We start from the raw sequence: 26768 nt of genomic DNA on the forward strand, positions 1-26768 counted from the left end.
CAAAGTAATTGGGTGAACTTTTTTTTTCAAACAATGACTAAACGGTATTATGATAGCCAAGGTCCAACTGTGATATTCGTATAGGCCACCAGCTCCAAATTCCAAGGAACAAGCATCTCAAATCCCTAAACTAAAAAGGCTCCATTATCCCTAAATAGATGGGGTTTTTTTATATAATTTAAAAATTTTGAAAAGACCAAAATATAAATCTTAGCCCAAAATCAGATTTGAGCAAGAATTTGAAAATTTAAAGATTTGATTCCAAAATCTGTCAAGATTCAAAATATGCTCCTAAAATCTATGACCAAACGGGAGCTTAATCCATCAATAATTTCACTTTCAAAAGGAACATTATGGAAAATGACAAGCATTGTACACTTTCCACATTTAGCTCCTTTTTTACTGGGATAATGTCTCCTCCCCACTTAATGCATTATAGTGGCTTTCAGTCTCCACAAGATTCCTTAGAACCATTAGTAATTTTATAATTTTTGAGTATTAGAAGTGGACGGTGCTAAATAATTGTACTTCTATGAAGGGAAGGCCTATCTGCATCATATTCTACTTTTAGCGGGTAAGACTTAAGAGGGTCCACTGTTTTCTTCTTTCAGCATCCTTTACTTATATATTGTTTTAATGTTTGAGGGCCTCAGTTATATGCTTTTAAGTTTTAACACAGCACTTTCCACTTGCATTCCACTTGTCAGCTAACTTTACCTCTTCTTCATTCCCTTGGAATGATTTGTTTATACTTTTTCTCCGCTTTTTCTCCACATGGAGAGTGAATAGATTTTCTTGCTTTTGTTAATCTAATAATTTTGTTATTGAATTGAGATGAACTTAAATGGAGCATCATGGATAGTGATATTTATATAGCTGACTCCAACTTGTTTGGATCGAGATATAATTATTGTGATTGTTGTTGTTATTGTATTAACATACTAGTCCCTCCATTCATTTTTACTTGTCCACTACTCCAAAAATAAATTTTGATTTTTACTTGTCTAATTTCGCATATCAAGAGAATTTTTATTTTTTTTAGTTTTGCCCTTAGTATTAATTACTCATTTCAAATACAATACAATTATACACCAATTAATACGAGTAACATGGTAAAATATGGACTTCATTTATTATTTTTTAAAGTGAACAAGTAAAAGTGAACGGAGAGAGCAAAACCAAAATCATACATGATGTTAGGACATAAAATTAATGTCGATTAGCCAGCCTGATTGCGTGTCTGTTTTAGCCATGTCACAAATTGATGAAGTATTAGGTCTTTCGCACTTTTACCCTTTCGCATTATAGTAGCATTAATGGGATAACTACCGCATACTAAAAAGATTGTGTTATTTATATAAAGGCTAGAGGGAACCTATCTACAATTAACGAAATCTTGATCGCTCTCCCATTACGGGCTTCACAGGGTTAAGCCTACACTAACCGTCACAATAGACCCACCAAGCACATATAGTACATGACCCAATAATTAATAAGGTAAACTTACTCAAATAACTACCTTACTGTAGCTTCATACCATTTGTAGCTATATTTTAGCAAAATAGTGTATGTTTTCGTGTGATTTGTTGCTAACAAATACATGAAAACACGGTAAGAAAAATAGGATCCTTGATTTTAGCCTTTAACAGTGGAGCTATTAAATTAGATATTAATATTTTTTTTGATGTATTTTAGTGATTTGTTTTTTTTTTTTGATGTATTTTAGTTTTTTTTTTTTTGCTTTGATATATTTCAGTGATTATTTTTTTTGATGTATTTCAGTGATTTTTTTTTTTGCTATAATGTATTTCCGTGTCTTTTTTTTTAATGTATTTCAGTGATTTTTTTTTTTTAATGTATTTTACTAATTTTTTTATTTTTGATGTATTTCAATGGCTTTTTTTGATGTACTTCTTTGATGTATTTCAAATATATTGTGTACATTCCAACTACATATGAAGCCAAATATATTCAAATTTTCGTGTATTTGAATGGATTTCAACAAATACATTCAGATACAAAGACAAAAATTAACAAAATACACTCAAAAAATACAAAGACAAAAACATTCAAAAACAATGTATTTGTGAGATGTAGATTTTTTAATGTATTTGTATTTGACTTTTAACAAATAAACACGGTCAGATCCGAGACACTACTATCACCAAAAACCCTAATCTCTCCACCCACCAAAAACCCTAATCTCTCCACCACCAACAAAATCCTAATCTGAGACACCACCACCACCAAAAACTCAAATCTGAGACACCATCACCACCAAAAAACCCTAACCTTTCTACCACCAACAAAACCCTAATCTCTCCACCTCTACGTCATCTTCTCCTCCGCCATCTGAAAATCAGTGCCATCACCGCCGCCACCAACAATACACACGGTCAGATCTGTGCCATTGCCTCACCGGATAGAGTGAAAAAAGAGAGAGAGAGAGGGGTGAGCACAGAGGGAGAGGGGGAAGAGGGGCGGCGAGGCCATGGTGGTGGTGGTTGAGAGAAGGGGAGAGAGATTTTTTAGGGTTTTGAGAAATGGGCAGTGATTGGGAAAAAAGAAAGATATATGTGTTTGGGTATGTATTTTTGATATAGCTACCATTTGTAATTTAGAAAAGTTAATTAGCTACTAAATATAATTAAATAAAAAGACAGTTAATATTAATAATTAGGTCTTAAAAAGGCTACAACGAGTAAAAATTTCAATTAATAATCACATTTAAATAGGGTTCACGTTTACGGATTATCATCAAATCCAAAACTTTTAAAATATAAATAAAATATTTATAATGTAAGCCTATATTATTTTTATAGCCGACTCCAACTTGATTTGAAGTGATACATAATTGTTGTCTGTTGTTGTTTAATTAATCTATATCTTTAAGAAGAGAGAATATAAATATCCTTAGTGGTGGATAAGCAGGACGACCTAACACAAAAAGAATAATTCTAGGATGGGGGGACCATAATGATTTGTTATTTCTTTATCTTTCTAGCCCTTGGATGACAATATGGTGGACAAATTCTTGGGTTCCATGATTGTTATATAACAGGACTTGTAGAAGCAAGAGTAAACAGCAACTCAGCTCCTATTAGCTTTGAAGCACAAGAAGATGTGGAGAAAGAAGAAAAAGAAGAATTTTGATGGTGTACTCGAGGAGATGGCGATCACTAGGTCACACCCTTTGATGCATCTGATGTGAGTCCGATGCCAAGGGCTAAAAGGCAAGTCACTGAGGCAAAGGGAAGGCAACGCCTTTCTTCCAGGATTTTAATATATATATTTTTTTTCGTCTTGTATTATCATATTACTTCTCCATCATGGATAAGTTGGGGTTTTCAAGTTTCACCTGTACGTCATGTTAGTCTTTTAGTTTTGGATTGAACTACTGTTTAACCGAATGTCCTTGTTCAGTTTGTTGCATTGCTATTAATTGTGTTGCAGGCAATGCCTTCTTATCAAGAAATTCAGTCTGTGTTCTTAGTTACTTTCCTAATTTATCCATTGACAAAGCAAAGTGTTCTGCAGTCTAGTGGTGCTTGTTGGATCTACCGCCAAAATTGAACTTTTCCACGGAGGATTTAAGTTATATACTCTGACAATATAAAAGAATCATAAATGACTAGCGGTGCAATTTAACTGGATATAGCAGGTTTTTACTGTATTTTCCTCTACAACAGTAAACGGTACCATGTAAAACTTCATGCTTGGATTTTCACAAGGACAAAATTGAAGCCAGGCCAAGAAGATTAACCTCTTCAAATTGCAGTAACAGGGTAATATCATAGCCAAACTATTCATAGTTTTTCTCAAAAGAAATAAACGAAAAACCTAATCTGTTGACTAACATATCCTTTGAGTACCTAGATCAACTTGGCAGTTCTAAAGTCTAAACCAACTATAGCCAATGTCAGGCAAATTAAATGACCATCTTAGCTTTCTTTTTTAGCCCTAACACAGTGACCTTCTGTAGGCTTAATTCGCCCACCGGTTGGTCGGCCAACCACATCTTGGCAATGGCCGCATAGAACAACTGATTGATGACGATCGTGAACTATAGTCCTGTAAGAAATTTACGAAAAGATAGTAGTAGTACGTTACTAAATAAGAATAGGTTAATTATCAAACAAATACCCATACAAACAAGAATATAAACCAAATTTGCGTTACTTACACATTGTAGCAGCCTTGACATTTCTTTTCCTGCAATAGTTGAGTTAAAATAAGAGCAGGATAAAAGACGTGATAATGGATCAAACGATATGTAGATTATCAGTAGTTGTACATTACCACAAAACAAGTAGTTCTTTGGATTAAAAACTTTAGCTTATGTTTATTTTTCCCAAGCTCACCAGGAGGGTTAAACAAATCAATATCATTCGGAAGAACCTGGGGAAAACAAATGACTATATGGTTCAGAAACATCAATGCAATGAGTATTAAGAGGTTCAATTGTTCAAACGGTCACTCACCATTTTGTGTAGGAGTTTTTGAAGAAATCAGGTGTAACAAGTTGCTGTCAGTGAATGAAAGATGTTAGAAACTTAACAAGTGTGACAAATTACACATATTATCAAACATATAAAGGCGGAGACACCCTCTGGTAAGATGTATCATTGAAAACTTTCCTATATGTGCAGGTAAATACAATATGTATAATTTTATGTATATAGTAAGCCAACACAATTGAAAAAATTCAAAATAAATATCAATTTGGAATCGGAAACCAACAAAGTCTTAGACCTAAACACATTTAAAAATTGAACCAAATTGTGACAATAGTGACAATGCTTAGAAAAATCCACTGATTGAAACCGAATAGATTAACTTTCTGAAAATAAAAGCATTTAGCAATGGCTTATAGGAAGTTCTCCGCATAATTTAATTCAAACAAATGTTGAATTTTGTATTCGCGTGCCCAGCACCAACTTACCACACGCAATATCTTAAACCAAAAAAGAAAAAAGAAAAAAAGGAGAATGAAAAAATCAGAGGTGGGGTGATGATTCATGAGTCATGACTATGAAACCACCAAACCTTAGAAAAAAGTTAAACAACTCATCCACAAAAATACAAACATAGAGATATGTACTAATCCTCATCATCGAGAAACAAAAAGAGTGAAAGGAGAATATTGATAAGTCACTGTTATAACAGCAAATTATACATATGTTAACAGAATCACAGGAATCCAATAATGATTCGAGTAATTCAATAGCTAGAACAGGAATTCAATGGAAGAATTCGAGTGAATAGCTCAATTTGATGGAAAAGATAGAAATGAGAGAGAAAGTAGAGTTCTTGTATTAAGAATCAAAGTAATATCCAGGAATGATTACAATTGTGGAATCTTGAACTACTTATAGCTAATTCTACAAAACAGCTCATAACCAACTCTAACCAACTTTCCCGCCAATGAACTATTAGAAATATTTCTAACTAACTCAACTAATTAATGGACTAACTAATTGCTGATGTGGACAGTAAACCTCTGAACTGTTTCTACAGCTTCTAATATCATGTATCAGTACTCCCTTCCTCAAAAGATCCTTGTCCTCAAGGATCAAAACCAGGAAATGTGGTCTGCAAAACTGTACTGTATTCACAAGTAGCAGCATCAGCTGGGAAATCCACAATTTAACCAAAGCCAAAATGGAGGGATTTTCAGAGGTTATATCATCAATCTTATCTTCATAAACTGCTGCCACAATTTTGTAAATGCTTCCCGAAGTAATTGCTATGTCAATTCTATAACCAAGGATGTCATAGTTTCCAGTAACGTCAAAATTCACCATTGGCTTAACTGACTTGATGTTAAACTCATGGTTAGCAATCAATAAACCTCCAATGTTGATATTATTTTGTTTCTCGGTTTCAACTTCAAATGCTTTACACTCATCTAACTCTAGTTCCTCTAGCTTTTCTTCTATCAATTTAAACTTGCTGTTAAACCCATGGTTAGTAATCAAGATACCTTCAATGTAGCAGATTTTAATGCAGACAACACTAAGCTTCCCTTCTGAAGTAGCAGGACTGTTTAGCTCATCAGAGAGAGCTACTAAAGGCCTTTTAATCTCCATAACATGTTGTTCATCACGTTCCATTTCCTTGCTTTCATCTACAACCATTTCTATGTGAATTTTTCCATCAAGTGGTTTAACTTCAAATGTTTCACACTCATCTAACTTCAGTTTCTCCAGCTTTTCTTTGATCACAATAAAGGAATGCTCATCATCCAGAATGCTATTCAATTCAGGCACGCCCATACCATCAATCCACAGTTCTGCAATTAGTTTTGGTATTTCTTCTATTGTTAGGAAGATTGATTTTCTAATCTCTTCACATGAGCCGGTCTTCTTATCACTCTCCAAGTTTAACCATAAATTGTAGGAAGCCGTGATCTTGGAAAGAATTGTATCAGGTCCAACTTTCCATGAGAGCACTTCTTTCCAAGACAATCTTGAATAAACATCACAAATTTTGCTGTTAATTGTGTTTTTCACCCCCTGAAACCTAATTCGTTCATATTTATCCAAAATCATAATCTCATATTCCAACATGAAATCATTACAAGAATTCACATCAAAATAACCAGCCAAAATAGGGTACCAAGAAGCCAAAGGTACATGATCAGAATTCATATTATTTCTTGACATTCCATTTCTCTCAGGCAATTGATCGAACATGTAAGGAGCAGCTATTTCTCTTCCAAATTTAGAATATTCATCAAGAACAAGAAGATTAAAATCTACCTCATGATCTTCTAGAAATCGAGAAGGAGAGAACTGGGAATGCATAAGGAGTTCGACTGTTCCAGCTTCTATATTCTTCTTGTTTCTTGTTTTTACTAACTTGTCTTCATCAGAACGAACTTCTTCACTGTTTAAAGAAGTTGTAAGAACTTTGTTACCATTTTCTATAGAAAGAAGATCGAAAACCAAGCCTCCAAATTCCCCTATATTACTGTCATCTTCTGCCGAAAGTGCATCAAGAGACCTATCTGCAAAAGCATCTATATCACCTTCATTTTCCCTAAAAAGTGTGGCTAGACACATGTCTTCAAGGAGTTCAGATTCTGTATCCAGAGAAGATATTTCAATATATTCATCAAATTGTGGCTGAGATTGTTCCTCTGGTTGCTGCTTCAGAATCCATCTATCCAACAATTTCAGTGCACTTTCCAAGCCTTCTTCAATATCTTGGAGTTTAACTTCAATGTTTACGAAATGATTTTCAAGTGTTGACATTCTTCTACAGTCCAAGAACCGCAAGGCTCTGATACCAATGTTAACAGAATCACAGGAATCCAATAATGATTCGAGTAATTCAATAGCTAGAACAGGAATTCAATGGAAGAATTCGAGTGAATAGCTCAATTTGATGGAAAAGATAGAAATGAGAGAGAAAGTAGAGTTCTTGTATTAAGAATCAAAGTAATATCCAGGAATGATTACAATTGTGGAATCTTGAACTACTTATAGCTAATTCTACAAAACAGCTCATAACCAACTCTAACCAACTTTCCCGCCAATGAACTATTAGAAATATTTCTAACTAACTCAACTAATTAATGGACTAACTAATTGCTGATGTGGACAGTAAACCTCTGAACTGTTTCTACAGCTTCTAATATCATGTATCAACATATATCACGCATGGATGAATTACATATTATTGTATGATTCGAGAAATCAGAAGAGCTACCTCCCACAGAGAAAATAAAAACCTAGTACCAGTGCGTTTGTTTGTCTCTTCTTCAAGAACGCCGTCGAGAGCAGTATAGGAAAACTTTGTACGGCCCAAAATTCAATAATTTGTTTTCTTTGTTTGCCGTGTAAATATATGGAAAATAATTCAAGTTTTAACAAGATTTTGGCTTGAAATTAATCTTAGTCTATTTGCTTAAAACGAGTAAATAAGACAAAATACATTTCCCATAAACGTCTAACCCAAAATTGTAATCCTTTTAAAAAAAATCAAAGTGTGTAATCCTATTTAATTCTCATCATAAATTTAACATCTCGTTGTTATAATGATTTAACAAATACGTCTTCCGCTATATAATATACTATTCCTTACTACTTATTTATATCTATACTGTTGATACAAACTCAACATTCTCTCCTCAATATAAGAGTTGTTCCCGAGGTCCATCACTAACATCAGTAGCACTAGTGCTGGTTACTTTTGCTAGTGAATTCCACCTTCCTACTAATTCAGTAATTTGTCATATCGCATTTTAAAATTCAGCTTATAAATATTGAACATTTTAGTTCACTTTAAGTTATAAATAAACATGTTTAGCATAAAATAATGACTTCCTCTTTAAATAAGCCGACACGTCAAGTATAGACAGGATATCTATTTCAGCATAAGTTGATCAACTAAATACTCAGCATCCTGAGCAGAAATTGAAGTAGAACCATGATATGGAGCGAGATGAGTTTGATCATCCATATGCAAAACTGGTAAGGTATACACCTCACAGTATCCATTGTGTATGTAAATTAGAATTAGTTTACAGAGTATATTCCTATAACTAGGACAGAAACGACCATGTGAAGACTATTCTCAATTGCCAACATAGTTATTCTGTCAGTCGAAGAAGAAAACTCCGTTAAAATTTCTTCAACATCCAATGGGGTCATCAATCAAGTGTTTTTTTTTTTTTTTTTTTTGACAAGTAAAAATTGGGCGTATGATTTCAACAATCATATCACCAATAAGACTAATAACCTAAGTCATTTTCATCACCATCATCATCGTCCTCAGAATCAGCTGATTTAACCTCAAATGTAGAGCGCACCTTCCAAGATTACACCACCTAATCGAGATCCAGATTCTTTTTCATGGATTCATAAACGAGATAAGTAATGCTTGCTGCTGGCACTACTTTTAGAAGATTTGGAAAAAGTCCTTTGTAAAATCCCCTGAGACCTTCATGCTGAAATGTTCTCCGGAACACATCAGACATTCCCTTGTAAGCAGCATCAGTATTTGTATGTTGAGCTTGCATTCTAGCAGGAATTGAAATTGAGTGTGAGAATGAATACAAGTTGCACGGTAAAGCACAGTTTATCCAAATCCTAAAAATAAAGGCCAGTCAAACATGAAGATTTACCTCGTTCTTACGACCTGCAAAGGATAAACACAAGTTGCTCCAAGCGCTCCGGAAATTGTCCCGCAACCCAGTTGCACAAGAGCACCAGGTTCTGTATATCAAACACAATTGTTAGAAAAATGCTAATCTCACGTCATCGGAAAAAAGTTAGTAGCAGTTGAAGAGTTACAAGCTATACCGCTATCATGAAGAATATAAATCCTGGACATATCCTTTAACGTCTCATAGGCAGCCAAATCAATGCCTGCATAAGGTATAATTCCAAGAAGAGATGGTATCAGCCCTCTATAAAAGGCCCGAGGTCCTTCCTGAATCAATATATCTTTTGATAGTTTTCCCAGGTTGGGAACCTTTCCACCTTCACATACATGAGTTTGTAACCGAGTCTTAACAAGATCCATGGGATAGATAGCAGTCTGTGCTACTGCACCAGCCAAGCCCCCAGCCACAAGACGTCCAGAAGCTCCAATGTCACCCTGTTCCTCACCCTTTGTACGAGCAATAACATTTTTCAACATTTCATAAGCGTAAAACTTGATTGCACTTTCAGGTGCAACCTTCATCACATTTAATCCATTTCCCCTGAAAAAACTCAATAAACCACCATCATTCCATATGCTCCTGACAGCGGGACCAATAGAAGCACGAGTTGTCTGAACTTGTAAAACCACCTTTAGCCGATCAAGGGGAGCTGTAGCTGTACGAGAAATGGCTCCTGCAACTCCCCCAGCAATCAAATAGTTAGCTGCATGAACATGCTTACTGATGCCATCCGGTACGACAGCCTGTTCACCAATATCTACAAGACATACCCTCTCCCAGTACCGGTAAATATTTTCCAAGGTGGCCTCATGTGGATAAAGTAGAAGAAAATTCCTCCATTCTTCGAAAGTGATAATCCCATTATTATCTTTATCAACATGTTCCACAAAACGTGCAAGTTCATCATCATCAATTTCTATCCCTGCAAAAAAGAAAAAGAAACTGCCCTCGCTTATAAGAGGAAGACAACTAATGAAATAAAAAGAGGCATGGAAACACTGAATGGCCTGGAAACATATATCCGGAAGAGATGAATATTCGCAATAGCAACATAATTAATGAGTAAAGGTGAAATTTTGATATGTTGATTCAGAAGGTGTTCCAATTTATCGCCCAAATCCATTTTGACCTCTAATTGAATAAAGATGAAATCAGAAGAGATATTTATCCTATAAACCAACTGGCAAAAGTGAAAAGCCAGACAAGGAGAACTTGTTCAGAGCATTACATAAGAGGTGAAACTTCATAATTAAGTAAAAAGCTCTGTAGTACGAGTCACAAATTTCACAAGGCCAACTAGCACTGTAAGAAGGAGTACAAAAATATAAATTACTAGAAAGAAAACAGTAGAACAACAGGGAATTCAATGATGGGAAGACTGTTTGAAAAGCTTTAACTGATCAGCATCTTTACCTATTTCTTGTACAAGATCAATCTCAATCTCCACAATTAGTCAGGAGATACAGAAACAGCAGGCATAACATCCATAGATATTACTTAGTTATACCCTGCATATATGAGGTAAAGTATTCAGCTCAACTTTGGAGTTTGGGCCTAAGCCTCAACCTAATTGTGCAGGCCCCAGTGCTATACTATAGCAATTTATATACGTATAGGGCATAAGCCTATAGCCTTAAACTTTATCTATACTTGATTCCTCCACCAGAGCAGGAAAAAACAATGAAGAGTTGAAAGAACTAAATTCAGTAGGAGAACAGGTCTTCACACGACACACCGAAGTAGCGGTTCCGACATAGTGGGCACAAAAAAAGTATACCAAGTAACTTACAAATCAAGTAATCATTGGTAAAATAAAAGACAAATTACAAGTAGTGATTACCATTTTCAACCATAAAGCAACACAAAATAGCAAAAAGGTCAACTAACCCAAAAACATTTTCAAGCCAATATCATCTCGAGAAACTTATATTACTATGTTTAAATTTTTATACAGAAATTGATCAATATCTACGCCAGAGAAACATTAAGCACATTCATAAAACAGTGACATCAAAGTGGTCTAGGCAAATGCAGGCTGGACTTAACTAAGTATTTAGCTCATTTAGGACTTGCACTAATGAAATACGCTTTGGAGGGAATCACTAAGGGGTCGTTTGGTTTAAGGTATAAGCTGGGTTATCCCAGCACTAATTTTTATACCATGTTTGGTATAAGGTATAAATTAGTGCTGGGATAAATTTATACCTTGTACCAAACATGGTATAAAAATTAGTGCTGGGATAACCCAGCTTATACCTTCTTAACCCACTTATACTGGGATTATTTTATACCATCTTTTAGATGGTATAAAATAATCCCAATAGATGGGATAAATTAGTCCCGGGATTATAATCCCGGGACTAATGAGTCCTTAAACCAAACGACCCCTAAAGGTATTAGAGAGAGAGAGATGACTATGGGTGATAGTCATAACAAGATAAAGGCGCTAGCTTCAGGATGGTGTCTCTACAGAAATGGGCCCAAGAGAGTTCTGATGGTTCTTTGGCAGAAATAGCAGCGAAGGCAATATTTTTACCCCAAGAGATAGAAAGTCGGAAAATAGTTGACAAAGTAGAAGGAAATCAGCAAGAACCCTTGGTGCGAACACCTACAAGCAATTCGGTGAAGGTGGCCGTACTAATGGTGGCAGTGAATGACATAAGATGCCCCCAGAAAAGTTCCACAGGTTCGGAGTGAAGTGAAAACGCCTAAGGTCTCTGAAGGTGCAATACTTTCAGAACGAAACCCTCCTCTAAGTGAGTACATATTTAGTTGATTTTAGCACTTCAGATGTGCTAGCTCCTGTTCAAGACAAATCCCCAAGTTTCCATAAATAAACCATTCACCAACCCCCCCACACCCCCACAAAAAAAAAAAAAAAAAACCAAACTGGGCTGCCAACTCTTCTCTCCTCAGGCAAGTCCCAAAAAAAGCGCAACCCCTTACAAATCATCCCTCACATTTGCTCCATGTGACATCCCTGCTTGCCAAACTCCATCATTCCATGCTTCAATGCCAACAAAACAGAGTGGGAAGGAAGTTCCTCTGATTGATTCCTTTTCTCTTTACGCTGGGAAATAGTTCTAGAAGTACCAAATTCAGCCTGTCTCCCATTAGTTCAGACTTCAAATGGCTTAATTAATAGCTGAACTGAAACTGACATTTCTCAAAAATAAGAGGTACATATAACTTGAAAATATGAGTTTAGCATTATGAGTCTATGACAGAGAGAGAACCTCAAGAACTTCGGGCAATACAGCCCTTTGAAAAAATACTTTATCTCCTCTCAATGCAAGAAACTAGTTCTAAGATAGTACAAAGACTCATATATTCGACATACATTCAAACATGCATACATATCTATTCTTCTTTTTTATTAGACTTGGAGAAAGGAACAACATACATCTCCACACACTGTCTAGCCATATGTAAATATAAGAGTTACTAATTAAAGCATAGAGAAAGATGATATGAGCTTAAATAAGGACAAAATCTAAATGCAAGACAAGATACATAATAGCATCAGTCAACTACTGCAAATTGTTACAAAGTCACCACACTAATAGTACACAAGGGTTATCAACCACTGAAATCAACAAAAATCTCTTTGTTTTCTCGCAAACCTGTGTTACTTTTTATACAACACGAATGAAGATGAACAAATCTGTAAAAATATCAGAACACAATGTAATATCATCCAAGATAAGATAACATCACACCTACTTGACAAACATAACGGACTATTAAACCTCTCATGTAGCACCCAACCACTCTTTTGTCTTTTTTGTACCCGTCTTCCAAATGGAAATCTAACATTGACTGCTCATCCCCGAGATGTAAAAGATAACAGTTTGGCCTAGTACAGAAAGAGATGGATCCCAAGAAACAGAAAATCAGGGATTCCTGTCCAAAAAAAAGGCAGCAATTGAAGACGAAGCAGCGTGCAATTTCAACTAATGGATTGAAGCTAAATTATCATTCTGTAGCTAATGAACTGAAGCTCAAGCGTAAATCTGAGCTTGTTCCCAGGCCCCATATGTTTCCTACATAGCTGTGCTAAAAGACACCAGAAAAGTGACTGTAGCATCAAAGAATCATGTGACCAACAAACTAGAGCATATCATATTCCAGGTAATTAGTATCAGAAAAAGGAAGAGCATGACATCCTTTTGAATAGAAAGCAGTTTTTAGAGACATGAGGAACTGTCCAGGATAAGGAACCGGAGACAGATTACTCACTATAGCATTCTTCCAAAGCTGTCAGAGAGTAGTGGGAAATGGCAAGTGATGTCCCCAAATGCATGAACCATTTCCACTAATACAACTAAGTTGATATTGACTAAGAAGCACAGGGAGGATTTGAATTATTTCTGTTGAAGAGTGAAAATGTTGGGCCCCCATATTAAATTGCTCACGCACCAGATGTCCAGCCCTGGGCGTGAGGTGGGGTGTTGAAGAGTCCCGCATCGGACGAAAAAGGTATGGGTGGTCTCCTTATATGGACTTGCGCAACCCTCACCCTATGAGCTAGTTTTTGGGGTTGAGTTAGGCCCAAGATCCTTTCTTTACAATTTCCTAATAGATTGTAGTTTTGCAGCATCGTTATGGATCTATAATATACTCCATATTAAAATGGGGAAAGCGATTGCAAGTTAGATGGCAACCAAGTTGGATGTTAGAAGAACAGGTTATGGAAGACAATTATTCGGATAATTTGCTTGTAAGAAGAAAGGAATAATCAAACTTTTGGATACTTAACTATTGATCCAACGATTTAAAAGCTTTATAATATTGACATCATCACGGGGTATTTTCTTTATAAGTCAAAACACACAGTTACAAACACGCTTTGCACATCATCATCTTGGAGATACCAATGAAAAGACAATTGACCTCACAAAAACAAAAGTGCCTGTCACCAGTTATGACTTATGAGATCTCAAGGATGTCAAATTCTTAACAGATAAACGAAATATCTCTTGCGCGAATAGCTAAATGCAATTCTACATTCACACCAAGGCAGCAGTACTAGTAAACAAGGCAGCAATTTTAGGATTAAACTCTAAACCAGATATTAAAGAGCTAATCAGGAAAATGCTAATTACCAGCTTTTACAAGTGCATCCCATAGCTCTTCAGGCAAGATACATCCATTATGTTCCACATCAATACCCTGAAAAATCTTATACAATTCCAACTCCTTATCATCCATATACTTTCTAAACTCCTGATAATCCACTCCCCCATCCTTATTTTTATCACACTCTATCAATAATTCCCTAGCAAATTTATAATCCACTGGAATTTGCATAGCAAACAATCCCTTTTCAATTTTCACATGATCCAAGTAACCCACATTGTCTGAATCAAAAAAACTAAACAAACTTCTAATTCTAAGGTCTCTCTCTTCATTAGTTTCCCTTAATGCTGATAAAACATGGTCCATTGAAACCGGGCCAGGTTTCTTAACCGGGTTGCAACAACCGGGCCGGTTTTTAGTTGCCATTACCGGACTATTCACATGCTCTGCTACAGCTCCAGACATTAAAAAAAATTGTCGGTTTCTTCAACACATGGGATTTTTAAATAATTTCAGATCTAAAAGAACAAACGCAACAGTGTTTTTTTTTCTTTCTTTTTCGGTGTAGTGAGATTGTAAAGAAGGGAATTAGTTCCTGTAATAATAGATGAGAGGTAGAACTTAGAAGAGAATATTTTGTGAAGATCCGAGGAATATAGACCCGTTTAATACACGGGTCAAAAAATAAAAGAAGAAAGGGAATAGTAAAAGTCTACTAAAGTTGAAAAGAAACTGATTAATTACTAATTTATTGGGGGTACTGTTTGACAATAATTAAAAGAAAACGTTAATGGTTGGTTTCATACACACACACGTACAAAAAGAGCAATGACCCAATTTGTTGTTCCAATTAGGAGGTCCAATGAATTGTTAGGGGGGCGGTGGTGAGCTTAGCTACTGGTGAGTTCTGATTCAGTGCGTGTGTGTGTGTGAATTTTTTCAAGACGGTTGTCAATTTATATGGGTGGGAATGGCAATATTAGTTCCAATTGGATGGGATGGAATTGGCACGTTTACGGTTTACCCCGCGGGTTGGGTATGTATGAGTCTGGTAGCTTTCATTGTCATGCTCATGTTTCTTGCCTTTATATTCCAAAAACGAAAAAGGGTCGAGAAAATACATAAATACCTTCAAAAAGATACCTTAACTTTGCGGGGTGGCATAAGGCGTGTGGCTCACTCTCTTTAAGAGAGTGAGCAACAAAAAAAATTGTTAAAATATTATTTTTAAAGTAATTTCTTTTATTAAATATATTTTCTTATTTTTTCTTTTCATTTTCCTGTTTTCTCTTCTTATTTTTTTTCCCCTTCTTCTTCATTGAACCTCAATCTCCATTTCTTATTTTTTCTTTTCATTTAGGTTTTACTTTTTTTTTTTTACATATTATATTTTGTCCTTCTCTTATCTATTATTTTACCAAGAATATGACATTTTGGCCGGAAAATTTTCTGCCATTCTCTGTGCTGTACGTCGCCGGCGACGGAAAAGATCCGGCAAAAAAAAAAGTTATAGAAAGTCAACTTTTTGGTAAAGATAGAATATTTTCACTCTCTTTTGTTAAGATATTAGGTTTGAGTTTACAAAGGGAAGATCTGAGAAAGTATTTTAGATCAGTGCTTTAAAATAAAAACATATTCACCTCGTCAGAAAATATGGTGACACTGGAGAATAAACTTTCCGGCAAATAAATCCTAACTTATTGCATTGCCTTTTTTTCTCCTTCATTAATCAAACTCAACAATTAATTTGTTTATAGTAACCAAAAACATAAGGAAGAAAAGAAAAAGAGAGAATGGTGGGGAGAAGTGATAAGGGGAAATGGGGAACAGACACAGCAAAGAGAAAATGAAAAGAAAAGGAGAGAGAAAAGAGTAAAGAGAAAGCAAAAAGAAAAATGAAGAAATATAAAAATAGTTAAAAATAGAAAAATGACGTATCGGAATAAGAGTGATGCGTGATGTAGACACTTTTCATTAAGACTGATGTTGAGCTAGAAAGGTTGAATTAATTCCATTTTGAATTGGGTCAAGGGGGTAATAGGACCCCCGCAAAAATGTGTTATCTTCAGGAGGGTATTTATGTATTTTCTCAAAAAGGGTCATAAAAGGTCGAGTCATCTTTCTTCCATATATATCAATTGGATATTTCGTTTATTGAAATTTGTTTTTCGTTTGAATTTAGTTTTAATATAGTACTATTTTTGAGTCATTGTTAGTGAAATAGTTTAGATTTGCCTCTCAATTACGAGATATGGAATAAATTTATTTTTCGTTTTATAATAATGATGCATCGAATAACTTATACGTACCACTTCAATTTTATTAATTATATGTTATTTTTGATGGGTACGAGATAATTTTGCTCACTATATTTTTGTTAAAACTAGTGAGAAATGGTTTTATAGATGTCAATCACCTAACACAAAGACTCTGCTTGTTACTTACAAGATCTGACCAAAAAAAAAGTTTAGCAAAATTTAAAACTATCCTATACAACTTTCCGCACTAAAATTTAGATAGATGAAAAGAAACTACTTTGTCTTTGTTGATCTGCTTAGTCTATTAAGTCTTAACTTTATGAAACTATCCTAGCTTTTTCTAATTTACTACTACTATGTAGACGTTACAATTTATCTCAAAATGTCATAATTCAACAACTCCAACAATATTATCATGAATCTAATTAGATCTTTTTAACTCTTGTTAATCTTTGCAAATGAAAAATTTACCGTCTGTGTATTAGGTAAATTAACAATAGCAAGTAAATTGACTTTTCATCATACAACTTAATTTAAAGTTCGAAAAAATAACTCCAGGCAGTTTTACACTACCAAAATTAAGAACTTGGAGTATACGAGTACTCTAAAGAGTACCTAACTTTTCTAGTACATCGAACTTGTTGTTCCACCTCCCTTGTGAAAAAATTGTATACATATCATAATTCATGTGCTTTGAAGTTCGTACCATGTAGGTATGGGAAGTTGGCTCATCCAAATTCCCAACTGCCACCCTCACAAATACCTTCTAGATAAGAGATGATAACTTAATTATTTTCCAAAAAGATGGGGAGGAAAAGTATAATGAAATCATGAATGGCTTACGCAAAAAAGCCATTTTCTTATGTTATCCTTTTCCCTTTTCCGTTTGACACACAAGTCTAGACTCTTTGGACTACCCACCACCTAAGGTATTGTCTCTGCACAGTCGCTCAGGTATCAGCTCATATTCACGCATGCAGCGCTACTTGGGCTCGATCCCGCGTCCCCGTGCTCCTTTACATTCCCCAGAGGGAATCGCCTCTTACCATCTGAGCTGCAGCTCAGGTGGTAAGAGGCGATTCCCTCTGGGGAATGTAAAGGAGCACGGGGACGCGGGATCGAGCCCAAGTAGCGCTGCATGCGTGAATATGAGCTGATACCTGAGCGACTGTGCAGAGACAATATCTTAGGTGGTGGGTCCCGGAGTAGCTGATCACCATTGAATTTCCAGATACTAGATACTTGATACTTGAAGTTGCAACAAAGCCAATGTGGTCATCGTTGATAATATAATTAAGTAAAGTAAATAAAAATATGTTCTCTTTAACAGGTTAAGCTTTTAGACGAAGTGGGCACACTCTTTAATAAGGTTTCGGAGAACGCAAAGGTCTTGGATCGAATTTCACCGCCACCACAATGTATCCAAAGTAGTACGTATTTATATATAGGCTTATATAAAACTGAAACATAACAAGAACATTGTGTATGTATAATACTGCTTATTAAAAATCCATACAGAGATCAAAAGCATGCTTGCCAACAACCTGCTTAAGTAATAAAACAACTATAAGTACAAATAAAATTGCTCTTCATCAATATCTCCGGAACAACTTGTCAAGACACCTCGGCAAATACCACAAAAATTACAAAAAGAAGAAGTCACCCCTTCATCTCTAGGCAATCAATTTTAACAATTTCTACTAACGCCAATATCAATTGGTTGCATTTCAGCTAGCAAAATGCAGATTATCTTGAATCCGAACTCCACCACAATCTTGTTTTGAAAACAAAAAAGATATCGAGCTTCTGGAATCGGTATACACTGACAGTTTAAAAGTTAATCTCGCGCCTCTCAGCGAAAAACTTACCACTCACAAACTGGTCGGGAAGCAAAGCAAGCCAGACTGCAGTATCAGCAGCTTCTTCTATAGAAACATGCCCGGCCCAGCCAGTCATAGCAGTTTTCACCCAACCCGGGCAATAGCAATTTATGTATATCTTATGACCTTCTGGCCGTTCCTCGAGTATCCTCGCCATTAACCTGGTGTATGCATTAACTGCTAGCTTTGACAATGAGTAATCTGTAAACACATGAGGCCATCCACCTGATTCCCAAGTCCCATCTTTTACTTGTTCCAAAAATGTGTTCATAGTATTATCGATCACTTCCTCGGATAACGTGTCCACATCTTCCAATTGTTGTCTCACAGCGATATTTGAAATTCCCTGGTAGCATCAAGCAAAAATAGATCAAATTCAGATGGTAAATAAGATAATTCCATCTTATATTTAAAAACTCAACTACATCTTAGTGTTCAATTTTATAAGCATGTAACCATATAAGCCGGTGCTTTGTATAAGTAAAATCATCCTTCACAGAGTAATTATATACACACAAAACAGAAGTCCTAGATCTAGCCCTCATGCTAGCACACAGCCACACACTACAATATGTTACCAGAGCAGACAAGGAATCCTGAGTTCAAATTTCATCGTCATTCAAAAAGGTAATAAAAAATTTCACATGTTTGGCCCAACAACAACAACAACAACATACCCAGTGAAATCCCACAATTTGAGGATGTTTGGCCCATGAAAGAAAAAGAATGAGGTACAAAATGTGAGGGACGTGTAGAGGCACTACGATTAAGCAATTAAAAGTGTGTTCTCTGAAACAGTTTTCTATAAAATTGCCTCGAAGAAACATGATCTACTCTGAGGAGCTTGAGTAATTGCTAAAAGACAAGCAAGATGAATAAGGATCCGAGAACAATGATAAGAAAAAGAATGAAAATAGCTGAGATGTTACTTACATTTCGTTTGCTATTAAGTCTACCCAATCGCGAGGTCACGCTAACAATACGCGCACCAGCAGGAGAAGGCCTCATTAACGGAACCAGAGCTTTGATCATATTTTTGGTGCCAAAGTAATTCGTTTGGATTACCATTTCAGCAAATTCCACAGAATTATCTTTGCCGAAATTGAAATTGACTCCTGCATTGTTGATCTACAACTCCCATATATATCATTAGCTGATATTATACAGATTAATTCTCAATAATAACAAAAGACAAAGTGGCAATCACAATTAATGAATTCAATACCAGTATATCTAGGCCACCATATGTTTCCTTAATCCAATCACAAAAAGCTTGGATTGATGCAGGATCCAAAATATCCAATTGATGAAATGCCACATTTAGACCTCCTTCTTGCAAGACTTTCACTGCTTCTTCACCAACGGCAGTCTCTCGCGACGTAAGTACAACAGTAACACCGTGTGATGCAAGTTGATGAGCAATCTCAAATCCAATTCCTCTATTTGCACCGGTCACCACAGCAATGGTTTCAGATGACCACCATCTAAAAATCATGCAACATGCAGTCAGCGTTACGCTGATAAAAATAAATTGACGCTGTGTATAACCATCCCGGAGGATTCCAGGGCGGATTTTAGGGGTTCAACTGAAATCATTTCTTCTAATTCAAACTATACATACATGTACTAAAAAGGTTTAAAATGCATACATATAATAAGATCACACACATTTTGAATTCAAGATCCTGGATTCGCCTGTGCTGGAGTAGAACATAGATGCACCACTTAAAAAGGAGAAAAAAAGTACTAAGTGGGAATTGATCCTACTTAATAACTCCACACTCAACCAAGTGCGCCATTCCGACTTTCCGACTTTTTGGAGCATGGATGTCAGTAGATCTATAACAATGCTGAAAAATATGTACTACATAAAATATCGAATTTTCCGGAGACCATGTTTCACGTGCACCACAATTTACACAGTGAATTCGCCCCTGCCAGAGATGGCATCATGCATGGTCTTACCCTTTTGATGGATCAAGAGGAAATGAAAACTGTAGAAAATTAAAACAAAAGAAGTAATACTAATAAAGAAGAGACCTTTGGTGATCAGAATAGGGAATAGTACGGAGAAGAGAGATCTCTTGGCGTCTTTTCTCCTTTCTTTCCTTTGCCCTTTCCTTTTTATCCATTTTTATTATTTTCAGTTTCCACTCTGTGATTGTTCTTCCAATAAGTTCTATCTGCATTAATTCATTCCCTAATTTGGCTTTGGTTCGAAATTTGTTAGAGAGAAAGAAAGAAAGGTAGCTAGGAGAAGAGATGTAACAGAAACACCGAATTTCTTCCGATATATTTGGAGCAATTCTCCAGCGTTCGTTTAAACAAACCTTCATTGGTCCTAACCTATACATATAAAACTGAGTGTATATTACTAACACAAATTGCTATAGTAGAACAAGGGAAAAAATGTATAATCGAGTGTTGCAATAGTATGCTCGAGGTGTTGACAGGTGTAAATATTGCAAGACGGTTTTTCTCACTAAAAAAATATTCTTTCTCCTAGTATCTTTAAACAAATTGCATGAAAATAATATCGATAATTAGACGTCCATTTTAACAAGCCTAATTAACTAATGACTAGAACTTATGGGGCAATTCGCTCGATTGTCCCTATCCGTTTTTTTGTGCGGAATGCCTTTAAAGGCACTGATGTTTAATTTTTATCCATTCGCTTAAAAATTCATGGGTTCCGGATTCGAACCCCCGCTTAATTAACTATTAAAAAAATCGCAAGGCAAAGGTTTGTAGCACCTATGAGGGCAAAATTAGGCCTATACGAGCAAAGTTAGGCCTATTCTCTGCCTGAATAAGCCTAACTTTGCCCGAATAGGCCTAACTTTGCTAATTTTGGGTAAAAGAACCTCTGCCTGAATAGGCCTAATTTTGTTACAAACATCTGCCTTGCGAATTTATTTATTTTTTGTTGACTGAGCCGAGGTTCGAACCCAGAATCTTGGGGCATTAGGCGATGGGCAAAAATTAAAGACCAGTGCCTTTGAAGGACAATCGTGCAAATTACCCGTCCCCATCTTGGAGTGGTCTTTAATTTTTGCCCTCATATTGCAGGTTTTTAATTTTTGCAGTTTGTCACTTTAAGTAATAAAAAAGTGATCGAAAATAGTCCTGACATTCTGGGTTCGAACTCCAACAAAGTAAAAGAAAAAAAATTGCAAGGCAATATTCGTTGAAATTATGCCTATTCGGGCTAAGTTACATAAAAACTGTCTTTTCGAGCATATAGTTACATAGAAACTATGTCTTTCGTCATAGTTCTGTAGAAATTAAGTTATTCTACAGAACTATACCGGACAAGACATAATTTCTATATAACTTTGCCCAATTAGGCATAATTTCTATGAAACCTTGCTTGCGAAATTACTTTTTAATTCTTCTGGGTTCAAACCCAAAATCTCTTATTTCGTAACTAGCAAATAAGGTTACTTTAGCCCGCTTTTCATTGAATGAGAAGTGTGGGCAAAAATTAAAGAGAGGTTTATATAGGCAATCCGCACAAAAACTTGGAATGGAACTTTTGGTTGTTTTAAGCTATTTTGGGTTGACCAATAATTTTACACTTATATCCTATAAACTTTTGTAACTTCGAACTTACCCTCAATTGCAAAAGTCTTACTTTTGTAACTTCGAACTTACCCTCAATTGCAAAAGTCTTACACCTATTCTTCTTTCGGGTCATTGGCACTTATGCCCCTATATTTGTGTTGGTCTTTAATTTTTGCCCTTAGAATAAATTTATATTTTCATGAGACATAAATTTATATTTTCATATCATAATATTGACATAAGTTTGTCTATCAGAAATAATCCTTCTAGCCCACAAGGGTAGGGATAAAATTTGCGTACATCTTATCCTCTCCAGACCCTAATTATGATACTACACCGGGTATGTTTTATTGTTTTATATATATTGATTTTTTTTAAGAGTAGTCATGGTCATCCTTCCTTGAAAGTGATGATAGTAAACTCTGCTATGCTTGGAAGTTTATGAAATCCAAGTTGGACTTAGACCATTTTTAGACCATTTGCAATTTGCTGTATCTCTCATTTCTTTATGGTTTGGCCATGTGGCTACCATGTAATTCAAGTCTAGTAATGCAGCTCAAGAGCTTATTATTGTTACTAATATACAACAATTATGAATCAATTTCAAACAAGTTGAGTAGGCTATATGAATATTTCATTGCAATCCATTTTATTGTCTCCGTTTAAAGAAGCGGTTATGCAAATAGAATTCTAAAGACTGAATTACACCTAACAGAAACTTAATAGACAGAGTAGCTACCAATGATACTTGAACAAATAGTTACAGTGATTTTATTCGCATGAGGTGATTTGCTCTCAGTAACTTTTGATTCAATCAAGACCAAATTTGTGCTTGAGTTCCAAGACATAAGTATAGATATTGTGAGGATGAGGAAGGGCCTTTGAGACACTCTCAATCTGCATGCATCTTTTAGCCCATGCCACCAGCTTTGGACACTCCGCTTCTATACTGAAATTTGCACAAGTCTCATATGAATAAAACCAACTTGTAAAGGGAACCAAAGCCACATCCACAAAACCCAGATTTTCACCACCAAAGTAAGTTTTCTCTCCAAGTTCTCCTTCCAAAGTTTTAAAGATTTCTATGAATTCCTTCTTTGCTTCCTCTTGATCTTCACCTTTACCACTCCAAACTCTTCTTCCTGTGCTATATATCTGCAACATCCATAAGTACTGAAGGAATCAAGAATTTTGATAAGGGAATTCAAAAAGGGAAAGTGCAAACGTAGAGGAAGTGTGTGTTAGTATATTGATTGCTAATAGGTCTTTGTGTTGAGATGATTATTACTCCTCCATTTCTATTTGTTTGTCTTAATTTTTTTTTTAGTCCGTTTTAAAAAAAAATGTTTCTTTCCTTTTTGACAATTCTTTGACTTCAACTTTACACATAACATGTTTATGACTACAAAATTAAAGGATATTTCGATACAGTTTACATATCTTTAATTTAAAATGACAAGATTTAAAAGTCTTTTTTATTTTTTAAAATTCATTTTCAAGTTAAAATCAGACAAACAAATTGAAACGGAGGAATACCTTCTTGTCTATATAGTCGGCCCAGAATCTGGCTTGGGATCTTTCATGGGGGTTAGAAGGAAGTAAGGGATATTTGTCATGCCTGACTTCATCGATGTACTCAAGAATGATTAGAGACTCACAAATGGGGTTGCCATTGTGAATCAAAACAGGGATCTTTTTGTAAACAGAGTTCATCTCCAGAAGCAGAGTGCTTTTATCAAATAAGTTTTCATCCCTCCCTTCATAGTCTATTCCTTTTAAGGCCAATGCAATTCTTAGCCTCATCCCAAAAGAGCTTGCCCAGAAATCCAGCAGAACCACATTCTTCGTGCTTTCCATTTTTGGTCTAATGAATGAATAAAAAATCAGTTGTCTTATGAATAATATCACAGAAGAATACTGCTACTATTATAATTATTTATATAGATGGGGTATTTGTTTAGATGTCACTGGTTGCGTAGATCTTAGGATGTGTAATGTGTTCAGGATAGTGCAAATACTTCTTTTCGAAGAAAGTGGAATAAAACCAAAGTAAGCCAGTGAGGAAGAAATTGGATAATATTCTTTCCACACCACTAGAAAAAACTAACTTGTCCTCTTTTTATGAACAGTTCCGTTTAGTAGTTGAACCTTCTCTTCTTGTGGACCGGGATATTTACTAGGTAAATACTAATTTAGGAGAATGTTGATTTTTTTGTCTAGACAAATACTCCATCTATTCGGTGAACAGAAGTTAGATTAAGCCTGTTAACCGGTCCAAACCGGACCGGAGCAGCAACCGGTTAGGAAACTAGCTGGTTTCCCAAAAAAAACAAGAACTGGCCACCGGTTGCCGGTTAACCGGTTCCAAAATTGGAAACCGGAACCGGCCGGTTCAATACTTAAAAAAAAAAAAAAAAAAAAAACCTCTTTTTTTTTTGTTTTTTGTATAGTATATGTATATTATAGTATTTCTTAGTATATCGTAGGTATATTTATATATGTGATATAAGTTTATAACTAAAGTTTATATATTTACTAACTAACAACATATATGTATATATATTAAGTTATATGCTTAAGTTATAACTTTCTATTTATACTTAAGTATATTTATACTAGATATACCTAAAATATACTAAGAATAGACTTATAATATAAATATACTTAAGTTATAAAATGGAAATTTATAAACTTAAAAAAAACTTAACTTATGAGTAACTTAAGTTATAATACATATATATATATATGTTTAAGTTATATGTATACTATATATATATACTTATATATGTTTAAGTTATATGTATACTATATATACTTATATAACTTAAGTTTTATGTATATTGTATATACTTATAACTTATACATATATATGTTTAAGTTATATGTATACTACTATATATACTTATATATGTTTAAGTTATATGTATACTATATATACTTATATAACTTAAGTTTTATGTATACTATATATACTTATAACATATATATATATATATATATATATATATATATATATATATATATATATATATATATATATATATATATATATATAAGTTCTCTATTCCATGGATCATGAAATGGTCAGTTGAAGTGGGTTATACCCCGCAAAATATGCCTTGCTTGAACAGAATTTTTTATTAGAAGATAATGAACATAATAGTGTTCGATCTGGTATACCTAGATCTATGTCTTCTTGTCGATCTTATATATCTCCTATTGATTATACTGTGCAGTCTCCATCAAGAGCATCTACTTTTCAAATTAGAGATACTGATTCTAATAGAATAAATAATTTGAAAATTAACCAGGATAATATTGTAACTGGTACTAAGGACCCAGAATTAACTGAGTCAGACATGGATTTTCCAAGTATTTAATGGATCAAGTCCAAAAAATTGATTTTACAAATCAGTAAAGAGTTTTATACTCCTAAATGGGAACCATTTAGAAAATGTTTTTTTTAGAATTTTAAACCAGAGGAAACAATAGTTTTCCAAAATGAATTTTATGAAGATCTATCCAAAGCTAATAAGATTATATCTTTTGTGCCTTGGTTTATGGCAAAATATCTTGCCAATTATATTTCTGTTCTAGAAAGAGATTATAAATTAGCTAGTGGGAAGTTGTTCATACTATATTTCCTCCACAGCAATCTTTTCAAATAGGGAAAAATTTACATTTTGCAGCTTTTTCAAAATTGATTGAAAGCGATAATTTGCCTGTCATGACCAGATCTATTAATAATATGGTTAGGCAACAAAATTATTCTAATATTTATATGAATATTTTGGGTGAACAAATATTTTCACTTCACGAAAAAGTTGATAAACTTTTATCTTGTCTTAATAAGACATCTACTTCTGATAAAGAGAAACAGAAAGAAGTTATTGCTACTCCAAGCATACAGCCTCCTCCTGAGATTCATGATTTTAAATTAAAACCTTTATCAGATCTAGAAAAAAATTTAGGTGAAAATATTAAAGGTTTAAAACTCAGTCCTTTAATAGCAGAGGATGATGAATATTTGTCTGATATTGATTATAAGGCTCGCATAGCATCAGATATTAATAAAATTGATGAATATTATGCTGTTAAGCCTACTCAGAAGATGTACTACTATCCTCATCCAACTCCTCAAGATGTTTTATTAGAGGAACATGAACATATTATTTCCAACAGTTATAGTGGTAAGGAAATATATGAATGGAATATTGACGGTTATACTGAACGTCAGATTTATTGTACTATTCATAGAATGCTAATGTACAACACTATCTGCAAGGTTCATAAAAACACTAAAAGAGTTATTGCAGATATGATTATAGTTGGTTTCACTGGCCAATTAAAAGGTTGGTGGGATAATTATTTAATCTCTGCACAGCGACATTCAATTTTAAACGTTGTTAAGCAAGAGCCTGGTCATGAAGCACCTGTAGCTAATGCAGTTTATACACTGGTTATTAATATTGTTGAACATTTTTCAGGAAGATGGTCCGATAATAGTGAATTTATTTGTACCATGCTTCAAAACCTTAGATGTAAGACCCTAACCTCATTTAGGTGGTATAAAGATGTTTTTCTTTGCAGGGTCATGGAATTACCTGAGAGTAATGACTCTCATTGGAAGTCCAAATTTATAGATGGACTCCCTCCTCTTTTTGCAGAAAGAGTTAGAAAAGCTCTTAGGAAAGGGGATAGAAGTATTAATTATGATTCTTATACTTATGGAAATCTAATTGGTACTTGTATGCAGGAAGGATTAGCCTTATGTAATGAAATTAGGCTCAATCAGCAAATCAAGCGCCACGGTCT

The 26768-nt window shown here is 34.8% G+C and overlaps 3 protein-coding genes across 5 annotated transcripts; all 3 read right to left on the reverse strand.

Annotated features, from left to right (window-relative positions):
- Window positions 1–8439: 8439 nt before the first annotated feature.
- On the reverse strand, window positions 8440–15320 carry LOC132633136 (calcium-dependent mitochondrial ATP-magnesium/phosphate carrier protein 2-like). Of its 3 annotated transcripts, XM_060349366.1 has the most exons (5): window positions 14278–14417; window positions 12892–13075; window positions 9309–10094; window positions 9131–9221; window positions 8440–9026 (listed from the first exon to the last, which is right to left on the reverse strand). In XM_060349366.1, exons 2-5 carry the CDS (start codon window positions 12986–12988, stop codon window positions 8834–8836), a joined length of 1167 nt encoding a protein of 388 aa, XP_060205349.1. In that variant the 5' UTR covers window positions 12989–13075; window positions 14278–14417; the 3' UTR covers window positions 8440–8833. The 3 variants fall into 3 exon arrangements, with proteins under 3 accessions (XP_060205349.1, XP_060205348.1, XP_060205350.1); XM_060349365.1 differs by lacking the exon at window positions 12892–13075 and having other exon boundaries at window positions 14278–15320; XM_060349367.1 differs by lacking the exon at window positions 12892–13075 and having other exon boundaries at window positions 9309–10114; window positions 14278–14443.
- Window positions 15321–17971: 2651 nt separating this feature from the next.
- LOC132634319 (uncharacterized) lies at window positions 17972–20640 on the reverse strand. The gene is made up of 4 exons (XM_060350586.1): window positions 20430–20640; window positions 19615–19873; window positions 19323–19517; window positions 17972–18735 (listed from the first exon to the last, which is right to left on the reverse strand). Exons 1-4 carry the CDS (start codon window positions 20576–20578, stop codon window positions 18340–18342), a joined length of 999 nt encoding a protein of 332 aa, XP_060206569.1. The 5' UTR covers window positions 20579–20640; the 3' UTR covers window positions 17972–18339.
- Window positions 20641–22667: 2027 nt separating this feature from the next.
- LOC132633137 (probable glutathione S-transferase parA) lies at window positions 22668–24029 on the reverse strand. The gene is made up of 2 exons (XM_060349368.1): window positions 23490–24029; window positions 22668–23108 (listed from the first exon to the last, which is right to left on the reverse strand). Exons 1-2 carry the CDS (start codon window positions 23808–23810, stop codon window positions 22764–22766), a joined length of 666 nt encoding a protein of 221 aa, XP_060205351.1. The 5' UTR covers window positions 23811–24029; the 3' UTR covers window positions 22668–22763.
- Window positions 24030–26768: the final 2739 nt, after the last annotated feature.

Source organism: Lycium barbarum, chromosome 3 (genome assembly GCF_019175385.1).
Source record: "Lycium barbarum isolate Lr01 chromosome 3, ASM1917538v2, whole genome shotgun sequence".
NCBI classification, from domain to species: Eukaryota; Viridiplantae; Streptophyta; class Magnoliopsida; order Solanales; family Solanaceae; genus Lycium; species Lycium barbarum.

Bases quoted from the DNA above. Each gene is read 5' to 3' on its own strand.
- LOC132633136 (XM_060349365.1), bottom strand. From the start codon at position 14,716: ATGTCTGGAGCTGTAGCAGAGCATGTGAATAGTCCGGTAATGGCAACT. The intron at 10,095-14,277 runs GTAATTAGCATT...TCTTTTTTGCAG, and splicing joins GGATGCACTTGTAAAAGCTG to GGATAGAAATTGATGATGAT. The intron at 9,027-9,130 runs GTAAATCTTCAT...AATTCCTGCTAG, and splicing joins TTGCAGGTCGTAAGAACGAG to AATGCAAGCTCAACATACAA.
- LOC132634319 (XM_060350586.1), bottom strand. From the start codon at position 20,578: ATGCAGATAGAACTTATTGGAAGAACAATCACAGAGTGGAAACTGAAA. The intron at 19,874-20,429 runs GTCTCTTCTTTA...CATGATTTTTAG, and splicing joins CCCTATTCTGATCACCAAAG to ATGGTGGTCATCTGAAACCA. The intron at 18,736-19,322 runs GTAAGTAACATC...TGATGCTACCAG, and splicing joins GACTTAATAGCAAACGAAAT to GGAATTTCAAATATCGCTGT.
- LOC132633137 (XM_060349368.1), bottom strand. From the start codon at position 23,810: ATGGAAAGCACGAAGAATGTGGTTCTGCTGGATTTCTGGGCAAGCTCT. The intron at 23,109-23,489 runs GTATTCCTCCGT...TGGATGTTGCAG, and splicing joins CCGACTATATAGACAAGAAG to ATATATAGCACAGGAAGAAG.